This window comes from Schistocerca americana, chromosome 4 (genome assembly GCF_021461395.2).
Source record: "Schistocerca americana isolate TAMUIC-IGC-003095 chromosome 4, iqSchAmer2.1, whole genome shotgun sequence".
Classification (NCBI taxonomy): Eukaryota; Metazoa; Arthropoda; class Insecta; order Orthoptera; family Acrididae; genus Schistocerca; species Schistocerca americana.
In genome coordinates, this window is record NC_060122.1 from 256,970,873 (window position 1) to 256,986,114 (window position 15,242).

The 15,242-nt window shown below is 40.9% G+C and overlaps 1 protein-coding gene across 3 annotated transcripts; it reads right to left on the bottom strand.

Annotated features, from left to right (window-relative positions):
* Positions 1-8,139: 8,139 nt before the first annotated feature.
* Positions 8,140-14,856, bottom strand: LOC124612824 (protein mono-ADP-ribosyltransferase PARP12-like). Of its 3 annotated transcripts, none has more exons than XM_047141247.1 (3): positions 14,699-14,856; positions 10,682-10,792; positions 8,140-9,103 (listed from the first exon to the last, which is right to left on the bottom strand). In XM_047141247.1, exon 3 carries the CDS (start codon positions 9,099-9,101, stop codon positions 8,205-8,207), a length of 897 nt encoding a protein of 298 aa, XP_046997203.1. In that variant the 5' UTR covers positions 9,102-9,103; positions 10,682-10,792; positions 14,699-14,856; the 3' UTR covers positions 8,140-8,204. The 3 variants fall into 3 exon arrangements, with proteins under 3 accessions (XP_046997203.1, XP_046997201.1, XP_046997202.1); XM_047141245.1 differs by lacking the exon at positions 14,699-14,856 and adding an exon at positions 10,984-11,653; XM_047141246.1 differs by lacking the exon at positions 14,699-14,856 and having other exon boundaries at positions 10,682-10,890.
* Positions 14,857-15,242: the final 386 nt, after the last annotated feature.

Below are 15,242 nucleotides of genomic sequence, written 5' to 3' on the forward strand. Positions count from 1 at the left end.
TTTCAGACTACCTAACAGATCAAAACGAAAATTTCTATTGCGACACTGACAATGTTGAATGTTTATGGAAAAAGTTCAAGGCAATCGTAAAATGCGTTTTAGACAGGTACGTGCAGAGTAAAACTGTGAGGCACGGGAAAAACCCACTGTGGTACAACAACAAAGTTAGGAAACTACTGCGAAAGCAAAGAGAGCTTCACTCTAAGTTTAAACGCAGCCAAAACCTCTCAGATAAACAGAAGCTAAACGATGTCAAAGTTAACATAAGGAGGGCTATGCATGAAGCGTTCAGTGAATTCGAAAGTAAAATTCTATGTACCGACTTGACAGAATATCCTACGAAGTTCTGGTCTTATGTTAAATCAGTAAGTGGCTCGAAACAGCATATCCAGACACTCCGGGATGTTGATGGCATTGAAACAGAGGATGAAACGCGTAAAGCTGAAATACTAAACACCTTTTTCCAAAGCTGTTTCGCAGAGGAAGACCACACTGCAGTTCCTTCTCTAAATCCTCGCACAAGCGAAAAAATGGCTGACATTGAAATAAGTGTCCAAGGAATAGAAAAGCAACTGGAATCACTGAACAGAGGAAAGTCCACTGGACCTGACGGGATACCAATTTGATTCTACACAGAGTATGCGAAAGAACTTGCCCCCCTTCTAACAGCCATGTACCGCAAGTCTCTAGAGGAACAGAAGGTTCCAAATGATTGGAAAAGAGCACAGGTAGTCCCAGTCTTCAAGAAGGGTCGTCGAGCAGATGCGCAAAACTATAGACCTATATCTCTGACGTTGATCTGTTGTAGAATTTTAGAACATGTTTTTTGCTTGCGTATCATGTCGTTTTTGGAAGCCCAGAATCTATTCTGTAGGAATCAACATGGGTTCCGGAAACAGCGATCGTGTGAGACCCAACTCGCTTTATTTGTTCATGAGACCCATAAAATATTAGATACAGGCTCCCAGGTAGATGCTATTTTCCTTGACTTCCGGAAGGCGTTCGATACAGTTCCGCACTGTCGCCTGATAAACAAAGTAAGAGCCTACGGAATATCAGACCAGCTGTGTGGCTGGATTGAAGAGTTTTTAGCAAACAGAACACAGCATGTTGTTATCAATGGAGAGACGTCTACAGACGTTAAAATAACCTCTGGCGTGCCACAGGGGAGTGTTATGGGACCATTGCTTTTCACAATATATATAAATGACCTAGTAGATAGTGTCGGAAGTTCCATGGGGCTTTTCGCGGATGATGCTGTAGTATACAGAGAAGTTGCAGCATTAGAAAATTGTAGCGAAATGCAGGAAGATCTGCAGTGGATAGGCACTTGGTGCAGGGAGTGGCAACTGACCCTTAACATAGACAAATGTAATGTATTGCGAATACATAGAAAGAAGGATCCTTTATTGTATGATTATATGATAGCAGAACAAACACTGGTAGCAGTTACTTCTGTAAAATATCTGGGAGTATGCGTGCGGAACGATTTGAAGTGGAATGATCATATAAAATTAATTGTTGGTAAGGCGGGTACCAGGTTGAGATTCATTGGGAGAGTCCTTAGAAAATGTAGTCCATCAACAAAGGAGGTGACTTACAAAACACTCGTTCGACCTATACTTGAGTATTGCTCATCAGTGTGGGATCAGTACCAGATCGGGTTGACATAGGAGATACAGAAGATCCAAAGAAGCGCGGCGCGTTTCATCACAGGGTTATTTGGTAACCGTGATAGCATTACAGAGATGTTTAGCAAACTCAAGTGGCAGACTCTGCAAGAGAGGCGCTCTGCATCACTGTGTAGCTTGCTCGCCAGGTTTCGAGAGGGTGCGTTGCTGGATGAGGTATCGAATATATTGCTTCCCCCTACTTATACCTCCCAAGGAGATCATGAGTGTAAAATTAGAGAGATTCAAGTGAGCACGGAGGCTTTCAGACAGTCGTTCTTCCCGCGAACCATACGCGACTGGAACAGAAAAGGGAGGTAATGACAGTGGCACGTAAAGTGCTCTCCGCTACACACCGTTGGGTAGCTTTCGGAGTATAAATGTAGTAGATGTAAATGTAGATCGGCAGGCAGTTCAAGAAACATCAAATAAAATGTGTCTTCTGCCCTCCAGCATGAGTACAAATGATGCTAGGTTCTGTTACAGACAACCTAGGTCTAAGGAGACCAGGGATATGTAAAATCCCTTGCCAGTGTGGGAAATCATAAAAGAGAGAGGCGTGTCACACTGTTAAAGGACAGATGGGCTGAACATTGACATCACACCAGAGTGAGTCAGCAAGAAAGTCTGCTGTGGCTGAACACTGTCTTCATAAGAGTCATAACATGAAGTATGGAGAGACAAAGATCCATTTGTCCACTTCCACATACTGGGACTCCATCAATAAAGTAGCAGTCCAAATATGTATAAGTAATGACCTGATTAACTGAGATAGGGGATTTCAACTCAGCATGACATGGGAAGCAGCATTGGCAGTGCTAACACATCAACAGCTGCTAATAAATGAATCAGATTGGATATTGGAGTCCACACACTTAAACTGGATGCCAACACTCTGCCCACTCGCCTCATGTGCCGCGATTTGTGGCCTTGCTTTTCCTGCATGAAGACAGTGGCCCATTTCTCCGAAAGGGGTGCCGGTTGTCACTATGCTCTAAGCTTCATCTATAATGATGTTATAGCCCCACCCCTTGGTGCCTGCACTTTTCTAGTGATACAGCATATATATATTGGTGAGTCACTGCAGCAACACATCAGTAAGCACCTGAAGATGACAATCAGCTAACTCGCTGAAATATTGGCAGCTTCTACAACATTAGCCAACTCAAAACCTGTGAACCAATCGAGGAAAAATTTAACTATTTACATGTCACATAATAAACGTCACTGTTCACTTACTAAATGAGGCTTCCTGTATTGATTCATTTGTATAATTACAACAAAAAATTAAAACTGACACAGTACAATGATAAAGTGACCAGAAAACTCTGTTCATAGTACTTCAGTGTTAGAAGTGCCTTGAACTACAAACAAAAATGCTGGCAAATTTTGCCTACTTCCACCACTCATTACACTCACTGATAATATTTGCAGCCGAATAAATAAAATATACTGCTGACCATTAAAATTGCATCATGAAGAATAGCAAATAACGAAAATTTTTATTACTGTGTATGTATAGAGTAGAAGGAAGAATACGTGATTAATTTTAATGTGATTTGTGTATATATAGGGCCTGAAATTTAGTACACAGAGTTGCCACCTATGGCAGAAACAGTGTCTCTAACACAACTGAGCACTGAGTTGAACTGAGGTTTTGTGACAGATACAGGCACATCATTTCATGTTGCTTAAGCTCATATACCAGATATAATTAATACTGGCTGGTGAGTTGTGGCATGCCACTCTCTCAGCAATCCATGACCATATGTTTTGAATGGGTGACAAATCTGCAGATCTGACCAGGGAAGATTTGAACACTCTCTTTAATAAGGTTGGTTGTTATAGAAAACATACTGTCTTGCTTTACCTTTTGTAAAATGACTCAGAGACCTTCAAGATAGGGTACAGCCACAGGACTTATTACATTGGAAATACAAGGAGCATTTCATAAGCAAGGCAGCACATTTTTTTCTCATCCAGTTTTAGTTTACAGAATGCAGAACTTGTTGTGCAGCAGTGTGGGATACTCCCTCTTCAGCCCCCAGTTTCATGTCATTCTGATAAGTGGCAGCACTATACTGGCATCTATAACAGAAGTGCATTCCAAGCAGAGAGATGTCACTGAGTCTGTTTTGTTGGAAAACCAGAACACTGAAAATATTCATAGGCACTGACAGAATTTCTATGGAGGTCTGGCAGTGAACAAAATCACAGTGAGTCATTGGTTGTCGTGTGTGTCATCATCGCAACAAGGTCGCATAAACCTGTCAAAATCTCCTGTGGGCCAGTCGGCTGCTCACAATTAACTTTTTCAGTGTTGGAACACATGGACACTCTCATTTGAGGTGATCGATGGATCACAATCAAACATCTCGCACCTCACATTCTTCTTTTCCATGACAGTGCAAGGTATCACACAAGTCCGTGCACCCGAGAGCAGCTCACAAAATTTCTCTGGACTGTTCTTCCTCATCCACCCTACAGATGTGATCTCAACTCTTCCAAAATCCATCTATTTGGCCCAATGGAGGATGTACTCTGTGGAAAGCAGTATGTGGAAGATGGGGCGGTTATTGAGGCAGCAAGATGTTGGATCTGTTGTCCAGCAGCAGAGTGATATCATGTGGGCACACAGGTCCTTCCTGTAAAGTGACGGTGGTGTAAGGCCATTGCATTGAATGCAGATTATACTGGAAAATATGGTTATGTACCAGTAGACAAAAGTGGGGAATAATGTGGTGTACTGGAATCCAGGATAAATCCTACCTGCCTTCAGAAAAAGAATGGGGTGAATTACATACTGAGCACCCCTTGTATAATGCCTTATTGGCTATGGGAACTGGAAGTGATCATGTCAGGTGATGGCTCCATATGACAATGACAAATACAGTCTAACAATGTTGGAGCCTGCACATACTTATATGTCCATCACAATGCTGCAGACATTGAAAAGACAGTGTGATGCCACTCCTGTGTCCAGTGTTGTTGTTGGGCACACTACAGTTGCTGTCTCTCTCTGCTGTCACATCACGGAATGTTACAGCAATGGTCACCGTAGAACTCCAGTGCCATCTCACTGTCCATGTGGATACCTTCATAGCTGCAAACAAACCAATTACCTGACTCAGGGTAGGCAACACTGCTATATAGTACTGCAAAATGGAGAGAGCAATACCTCTACCTCTTGGGTGCTAGTATTGCGGGGCCACTGAGATCCTTCACAGTGTTGTGTATGGCCCACCCATACCGATCAGTTTCACAATCACTTGACGGTTGATCCCAACCAATGCAAGCAGCAAAATCACAGGAAAGTAAATCAGTCTTGACAGGTTGCAATCCCGCTGCTGTCAAATTCTGACACAGGCTGATAAGACATTACCTTCCATGAAACTTAAGATAAATGTTTCTCATAAATAACAAATATTCAAATGTGGTATTTGAATGAGAGACCTACTTCATAATCATTCTTCAAACACATAATGTAGATGGCATTACTCCTATGTGCTTTAAATGATTGTCCTGAAATGAGAGTAGGAGCAAGTGAGTTATTTGTACATTTTAGGGATCATAATTGCGATCTCTTGCTATGATGTGAAACAAGTCAGTTTTAAAATTATACAACACTTTCTTAGTGGAAATGAGACTGCATGCTAACCATTTATATGATTTATGCCCGCATGCTAACCATTTATGTTTTCTCAAGATTTTTAAACTACAAACAGTGTCTCAAACCTAATTATCTCCAATGAGTTCTATTTTTCAATACACTCATACTACAGATTCAGAAATTCTTCTGTGCAGTAGAATTCTCAAGTAGATATGATTTCAGTTAGTGTTTGAAGTGATTTAAATTGTTTATTCAGTTCTGTCTACAAGTGATTCTAGTGGCCCCAACATATTATCCTTGTTAGATAATTCTGTGCAACAAAAATCATTTCCTGAATTATGAACTACTCCAGAATCTGAAGCACTAAGATATTAGAGAAAAGTAAGACAATTTTTTAACATTTCCATTTACAAAAATCTGATATTATCTATAATGCAAAAGTTGCAGGACTTACAAGTTTAAGATCACTAATGCGTGACTTGCTGTCCACGTTCTTAACCATATACACAGTTAAAAATTTAGTGTGTTCTATATTTTGATTTATACTTGTGCATTTTTAATGGTTTGGTCAGCTCTTGTGCAGTATTGAATTGTATATATTGTGATGTATCTAAATGTAGTGACAGTCTATTTGTAGGGCATTAGTTTTCAATGCTCTAATGTTTCAGTTAGTCCATTAGACTTGATTGTCAAACTTGCATTGTCAGCAAAGAGAACCATTTCTATCCCTTGGATATAAGATGAGAGTTCACTAATGCGTAGCTAGATAGAAAGCAGGTTCCATATTCATCCCTCTGGTACACATGTTGTGATTATTTCCTATTGTAAATATGCCTTTTAATTGTCTATACTCCTTCAATACATTAATGCAAGTCTCCATTATTTTAGTTATCAGGATGAAAACCAGTTACCACCAAGATTTATGATATTATTTTCAGATTGTCTTGAGAATACTATGAGCTACAGAATCAAATGTTTTTAACAAGTCATAGAAATTGTCTCCTGGCAAAGCACTATCATTTAAAATCTGTATAATCAGATTTGTGAATTGAAAACGCATATTCTGTGGAGAGAGCACTTTGAAATCCAAATTGTCACTGACTAAATATCTTACTTTGAGTAACGTGTGTTATGCTTCTTGTATACACTATCTTTTATAGTGCCCTCAAGGATGTACGCCAAGAGACCAGTTGGAAATTATTATTACGTCTTTACGTAAAGCGGTCTGACAATAGCATATTTCAGTCTGTCTGCAAATATTCCCTGTGATGCTGATTTAAATACACTGCATATATATGAAGTGTATTTTAGCTTTGGTACTGATCAGGACAGTATTCCATACCCATTTTTTAGAAAATATAGAAAGCATTTTGTATTAATTAACAATGTACATCGCGGAACACACCATTGTAGGTTACAGGATACCCAACAGTAATATGTTTACAGAGAATTGTTATTTTGATTTGGTCCCTGCTGGACTATGGGGATGTCTTGTGGTGTTAACTGCACATTTTTTCACAGCTCTCCAAAAACTTTGATGTATTAAGTTGTAGTTTCATGACTAGGCCTATATCGTGCTCAGTTCCACTTCCATCACATGATGTTATCCATAAAGTGAACTATTTTTACAGCAACTGAGTGGATACATACTTGTCATGTTGTTATGAAGAGGAATGAGACTCTGAAAGCCTAAACAAGTAGCTGTCTATATTTTTGAAGTTCATGAGCTGCTCAACATTTCAGTTAAGGCATATCGTGATCTGAGTTCTCATTTGGTGTTCATATGAAAGAAGAGTGAGGTTGAACACAATGTGAACTTGACACCTGCCAAAATTGCTTTTATTGAAATGCATGCCAAGGAAGGGAAAATACTGCATTACAAAGTTACTATGATTAGAAGATTGGATTCATTATCGGAACCTAGGGCAAAGTAATTAAATAAATAACATAAACACCAGATTAATCATAAGGAGCCACAAATATTGTTACAAATTCACCTACAATACTTCTTTAAAGCAATAAGTCAGAAATTTTTTGTGAAAAAAGAAATGTGTGTCAGGGTAAACAATTCAATTAATGCTTAGGATTCTGTAACACGCTACTAACAACTTATAAAGCTGTTTGTGAGCAAATACTTTTGAAGTAAATTCTCTGTACAGAATTGTCTTCACCTGACAATAGGCAAAAACAAAGAAATTTTATCTCACTCTAAAAGTAACGTATGCACAGAACACTACAAATAAGGATTTCAAGCACGTTGTTTTAAGTTTGTATTGGAAAGCATAGTGGCCTTCTTAAATGCTGAAAATAAATGAATTAATTAATGAAAAACTTCCCATAAGTAGACCATTATTCACTTAATCCTGGATCACTGGTTGTGTGGCGAGACGTTTTACACTAATCATTAGCAAATTACTTTCTGCTAAAACAGACTAATTACATCTCAACATCCTCTCCACACCTTGCAGATTACAGTGTCTGTTTAATTGGTAATATGTGTATGCAGCAGAACAGATAGGTAACAAAAAATTTAAACTATTAGAAAGAAAAAAGTAAACTGCTCCTGTTACAGATTCATAATCCCAATAACTATGTTATGTGTTCTAGGATTTATAAATGTCAATATTTTCTGCAAGTCTTATCACACATGCAAACTAAACAAGATTCTCCTGATATTAATTACATAAGAAATAACATAAAGCATGGAAGGAGACCACTGACAGCCAAGCAGCTGTCCACAAACATGTTAAATATAATAAAAACTTAGTGTTCAATATAACAAACATGATTTATTTTTTTTAAATGAGGAACTTTTATTTAAAGTATATTTGGAGCATTTCATGCCAACAAAGTCTTGTCTCATTTTCTTACAAAAATTGTAAAAAAAAATAAGTTAGTTTCATAATGGCTAAATTCCATTTCCTTTACTCCCTTTTTACATACTGTCCTGTGTAATATACAACATACGAAGGATAAAACTCACAATCTGAGAATTTGACGATAACCTGACCATTGTGTTTAGTAGCAGTGTCATACCTAAGACACCGCCCGTAATCAAATACAGGTGGTAGTACCATATCCTTGTTCCCTACAACTTCCTTTGCAATTAGAACTTTAGACACAAACATCATTCTTTGAGTGTTGCAGTTGTCTGAATAATGACTGGCGTAACAAGAAATAGGTGTAAATGAAACCCCTTTCCCAAAAATGTTGCCTACCGAACGTCCATGTTTCCTCCAGTCAAAGTTATTTTTGCATATACTGTCCTTGTTTACCTCCTTGGTACCATGAAATAAATACTTCTCAGTAACATAACGGTATCTTGATTTCATTTCCTCTTTCTTGAGTAAATAGCAACCCAATAAGTATGGATTCTGAACCCTGTAAATTTTATGAACCATGAACTGTCTTTGTGTGGTACGCTTGAATAACCTAGATATTTCTTCATATTCCCAAGTACCTAAGGGCAATAAATACAGCTGAAACTCTGAGTTGGCATCCATGGGATCCCATTCAACAGTTAATTGTAAGACAAACTTGTACAGAGTAGAGTCTGCAGTTTTCACTAGAGAATATCTTTGGCAATGTTCACTACCAACATACTGCAAATTCGACGATGTAGAATGGTTTGGGAAAGTACTTGCATAGTAGGAAAAACTGTTATTTTGTTGTGAACTGGAAGGTAACAATCTCACATTGTAATTACTGGGTACAGATGGTTCATATCTCTTCTTTGCTTCAAAATATGTTTGTGGTTTATAAGGTCTGATGGGTTCTCCATTGCTGGAGTCACTAGTGAACCAAGACAACACTGCGCCCATTCCTGAAACACATTCACAGTTGATTATACTAAGATACTGGCAAAGAAAAATAAGTAATTACTGCTTGAGATTTAGAAACACCGGTCTTTTAATTCTACTATTCCATTGAGGACTTCCCATTGATTTATTCTATTACCAAGTAAAACAAACACACACATTTACTGTGACCTAACATGTTCCCAAAAACTTTTGTTTGTTGTCACCCTCTGCTCCCTGGCTCTTCTGTCTTTACTTCAGCTGTTTTATTTTGTAGACGACCTTACAAAATATTATAGGCTAGTGGAACTGAATTCAAAGATCAATTATTTACTCCAATTACAGGCCTGCCCTTGCCACTTTAACTTATACTGTAATATGAACAGTGTCACACATTTCTCTGGTATTTGCATCTGACAGTTTGTTTTATACAAAGGCATTTATAAATGTGCAGTGTAATGCAAGAATTCATAGCAGGGCAACTGAAATTTTGTAGTGATACAACTATGATATAAAAGATTTCTGCTGTGAAGAGTTGGAATGTATCACACCTGAATTATTATAATACCAAACAATGGAAACTCCAGGTAGGAATATCAAAAATGTAGAAAAAGACAGATTGCTACTTAGGGTAAGGAAGACAGTTAAGTTGCAGGCAGGAACAATTGAAAGGCAAAGCTTTCAGCCACAGTCTTCATCAGCAAAAGGAAAACACACACCATCCATACACACAAAAGCAAGCACACCTCAAGTACACATGACTGCTAACTGCAGCACCTCTGGCTGGAATTCTGGTCCAAGATGCTGTAGGTAGTAGCCATCTGTACATGAGGTGTGCTTGGTTTTGTGTGTATGAATGGCGTGTCTCTCTTTTGCTGACTCCACATTAAGGTTGTCTGTAGCACACAAAGGGGTGTACAATGCTGCCACCAAAATTTTTGATCACTTTCCCAAAGATATAAAATGTTTGACAAAGCGAAGTTAAATTTAAAAACAAACTGGCCAAATTTCTTCTTCCCAATTTCTTCAATTCTGTTGAAGAGTTTCTAATTCCATAATGTTTAACTGGTGGCATGTAGGAATTATTACCGCACAACAGTACTAAAATAAATTGTAAATGACGGGCATGGAGCCATGTTGCCATATGAATGTGCAAAGTGATAGTAAAATGACACCTTCCACATTATTATATGTCTCTTTATTGATCTTCTGATAATTTTTGTTAAATATATGTAAACGTGGTATTTAGAATATATGTATTATGATATGATACAATTTATATTTAATTGTTAAATGAAATTACTGTCAGATGTAGGTTGGAATTTGGGACTGTGTGTGTGTGTGTGTGTGTGTGTGTAACAAAATTAGTTGAAAATTGTGATGTGTTAGGCAAAATGAAAAAGCTACTATACTGAATGAAATATATTCACTTAGAGGCTACAGTACTACACAGTGTTTAATTACTATTGTAAATAATTTCTAACACATCTAGTTCACTGTTGAGAATATTTGTCAATGACAAGCATATATGGCAAAGAGATGACATAAACAGAATAATACTTAATTCTGTTAGTAAAATAAGATGAAAACATTGAAATACATACCGGTATTGTTTGCAGTGTGAGACCGCCAATTGCAAGAGTCTACGGGTGGTGCGTGTCAGAAGTACGGATCTGATGTCAGTCTGAAGCTGATGCCTTGACCTACAGCATTTCCTGTAACACCACAGTAATAGGATCAGACTGTAGAACTCCCTACGCCCATGTTGCTCATTTCATGTTTCAAGTCTCCATACCGCAGTCTTTTTTTTTATATAATTTCGTTTTGCGATAACTTTTTTTACAACGCAATTTAGTGCAATATTATGCTGCCGAGAAATTTTCGGAATAGGCAGACACATACGCACCTCAGATACTGAAAATGAACAACACTGCTCCAAAAAATTGATAAAAATTAGGAACCGCCACAGGAATTTCAGTAATACGCCACTATTCGGTGCAGTATGCGGTGCACTGTGCTATGGTCGGTACACTTCTACAGTTCACGCCTCAACATTACTCACTTGCGACAACTGCTTTAAAAATTCAGATATCTACACAGAATTCACCAACTTCGACGTAACGCCAAACGTCGCTGCTTTGAGTACGATACAGTTGCACTGCTGCATCTGGGTATCTCGGTAATTATCTTTACGTAACTAAGAAAAGTACTGGCGAAGCTTGCCAACATTAACACAACTGATATTCGTATGTTGGTAGCAATGAGTAAGCCACTCTTCTCATTGATTACTTATTAACTTTGTGATTGCGGACTAGTATAAGAGTGAGATTAACAACTTTTTTTCTCGAGATTATCCCATGTGATATCACAGCAGGTTGGTAGTTTGCCTGCTGATTCACCGCGCGTGCACCTCTAGGTGCACTCACAGTGAGTTCATTACACGTCATTTTGACGTCAAACCGCCGTAAGCTTGCGTGACCTCGGCAACTCGTAGGCCCGGCGTCAAACGAATGAAACTATCCACTGCGGCCACCTCAGCTACGTGAATGTTTCTCGCTCATTCTCTGGGTTTGAGTGGTTTCACTTACTTTTTTTTCAGCCTTTCCGGTTATATATGAAGCGTGGCTAGGGTTCATAGCGTTTTAAGAGACACATAATTTTAAATAACATATCTTGTTTCCACAAGGTGAATAAAAAGTATATTGCTAAATATATTGTTTCATTGGGGGGGAAACGTTGTTTTATGTGTATACAATAAAGCCAGATTTTCCTAGGAACCTGAATTTTGCGCCGCGTAGTGCGCAATGCATCCGCCATACAGGGTTGTATAAAAAGTAATGAGACTGAGCCTATGAATCAAAATTTATTGTAGATATCACTACAACCACTTAGTCCTCTTCAGTGTATGACCGTTGAGAGTCGACAACCGGCTGCATGCGGGATTTCCACACTCCACGCGCTGGCGCGAACGCAGAGTCCGGGAAGGCCTTCAAAGCCCCCATCGTCACAGCTTGGACCTCCTCCAAAGTCCCATGACGGTGTCCTTTCAGGGAAGTTTTTAGTTTGAGGAGCAAAAAAAGTCTGACGGGGCCACATCGGGACTGTAGGGGATAGGCAATCGTTGGAATTCATTGGCCAGGTAGCTGGCCACCATGAAGCAAGTGGGACTCGGCGCGTTGTCATGATGCAGCTTGCAATCATCGGTTGGCTTCACGCGATGGACCCAGGCTTTCAGTCTCTTGAGCACTTCGCAATAAAAAGCACTGGTGACAGTTTGGCCTTGAGGCACAAACTCATGAGGAACCACGCCACTGTTGTCGAAAAACACAATCAGCATGGCTTTCACCTTCGATTTGCATATGCGAGCCTTTTTTGGACGTGGGGACGCTGTGGTGTGCCACTCGGCACTCGTGCGCTTTGTCTCCGGATCGTACTGAAACACCCAGGTTTCGTCTCCAGTGACCATTTATCTAAAAATTTCGGATCAGCTTCAGCGCTCTGGAGATTGGCAGGCGTCCACACATGCTTGCTTTTGAACGTATGACAAAATCTTCGGGATCAGCTTGGTGCAGACCTTCCTCATCGACAATTCTTTGGTGATGATGTTGTGCACTGTCATTTTATCAGGTACGAAGTCGTCTGGTATCATCCTGACACTCATCGGCGGCCGCGGTGGTCTAGCGGTTCTGGCGCTGCAGTCCGGAACGGTGGGACTGCTACGGTCGCAGGTTCGAATCCTGCCTCGGGCATGGGTGTGTGTGATGTCCTTAGGTTAGTTAGGTTTAAGTAGTTCTAAGTTCTAGGGGACTTATGACCTAAGATGTTGAGTCCCATAGTGCTCAGAGCCATTTGAACCATTTTTTGACACTCATCCGACGTCCATTATAATTATCCGGGCCGTTATGCCGTGGTCGGTTGATGAATTCTGTGTCAATTCCCAACGTTTCGTCTCCGACTGCGGGAGACATCTTCAAGGGGGTCCGTAGCTCGATGGAAGGTCCAACACATCCACTGGCTCGCTACTGACCGTCGCTAAATTCCGTGTCCGCGCGCCCCGGGCCGCGGTGTGACGTCACGTGTTTTGAAAATGTCTGTGCAATTGTCCGCTGTCCGTCGTAGTCGATCGCTGTTGCCATCACCCAGTAGTGGACGGGTGGTACACATCTTCTTTAACACCGGCATCCATATACCGTTTAATTTCACGCCCTCCTCCTTTCGATTGAAATTATTAGGGTGTTTAGTGATTTCGGTTGCCTCGCTGTAGAGCCTTTCATAATACCCGCTTGTGGCCGCTAGTACTTGCGTCTCCTCGAAACTAATATTGTGGTTCCCTGGCTGGAAAGCATGCTCCGCAACGGCTGATCGTTCCGTTTCTCCTCTTCTACAATTGCGCTTGTCCTCTTCCAAACGTTTAGAAACAGTTCTTTTAGTGGTACCCACATAAACATCTCCACAGCTGCTAGGGGTCCTATACACTCCAGCTTTTTCCAATGGTTTGCGAGCGTCCTTGGCAGGCTTAAGGTATTCCTGTATCTTCCTGGTGGGCTTTTAAATTACGGTAATACTCCCCTTCGTCAAGATCCTCCCTATTCTTTCCGTTACATTTTTAACAAACGGCAGGAAAATCTTAGAGCCGGCCGAAGTGGCCGTGCGGTTAAAGGCGCTGCAGTCTGGAACCGCAAGACCGCTACGGTCGCAGGTTCGAATCCTGCCTCGGGCATGGATGTTTGTGTTGTCCTTAGGTTAGTTAGGTTTAACTAGTTCTAAGTTCTAGGGGACTAATAACCTCAGCAGTTGAGTCCCATAGTGCTCAGAGCCATTTGAACCATTTGAAAACCTTAGATTTTGCAGTAGCCTGTACGTCACTATGATTTCTGCGTGGCTGCCTAAACGCACGTTTTATTTCGGCGGACGAATATACGTTCTTCATTAGTGCATTGTCGAGATGTTCCATCTCAGCGTCGAGCAACTCAGGTTCACAGATATCTTTCTAGCCAGGGAACCACAATATTCGTATCGAGAAGACGCAAGTACTAGCGGCCACAAGCGGATATTACGAAAGGCTCTACAGGGAGGTAACCGAAATCGCTAAACACCCTAATAATTTCAATCGAAAGGAGGAGGGCGTGAAATTAAACGGTATATGGATGCCGGTGTTAAAGAAGATGTGTACCACCCGTCCACTACTGGGTGATGGCAACGGCGATCGACGGCGACGGACAGCGGCCAATTGCACTGACGTTTACAAAACACGTGACGTCACACCGCGGCGCAGGAGCGCGCGGACACGGAATTTAGCGGCAGTCGGTAGCGAGCCAGTGGGTGTGTTAGACCTTCCATCCAGCTACGGACCCCCTTGAAGATGTCTCCCGCAGTCGAAGACGAAACGTTGGGAATTGACACAGAATTCATCAACCGACCACGGCATAACAGCCCGGATAATTATAATGGACATGATATTTCCGGCCGTGAATGTCTACATTTTAGTACTCATCCGACGGTCAGTGTTCAATAAAGCGCGCACACGGTGGAAGTTTTCGTCAGTTTTGCTGGTTAACGGGCGTCCGGAGCGGTCGTCGTCCTCAACGCTGTCCCGGCTCTCTATAAAGCTCTTCACCCACCTGAAAACCGGGGTTTTTGACAGGCAGTCATCGCCGTAGGCTTGCCGACACATATCCAACGTTTCCGTATCCGATTTTCCTAGTTTCACACAAAACTTGATGGCGTAACGTTGCTCGATCGTTGGCGACGTGTTCACTAAAGGTACGAACGATGCTGCCGAGACAGAGCGGGCAGGCGACTTAACACGCCGCGAGTTTTCGGCCAGACACCCCCCACCACCAATCCCCCCGAAGCGAGCGCGCGCTGCCAAGTACAGTTGCGTCAGCAAAAAATCAGTCTCATTACTTTTTGTACGAACCCTGTCTTGCGTCGTCCACTCAAGAATGACAAATTAAACTGGAGGTGTTTTCTCACCGAGCGAAATGCGTAGTGCCAGGCAGTCCAACTGGCTGTGGATGGATGGATGATTTGGGGGATGGGACCAGAGAGGTCTTCGGTCCCAACGAATTATGTGCCCTTTCAAACCATTTTTTCATATGTTATACATTATGATGAAATAGACACGTTCTTCAAAACCGTGGTTATGACGGCGAAAAAAATTTC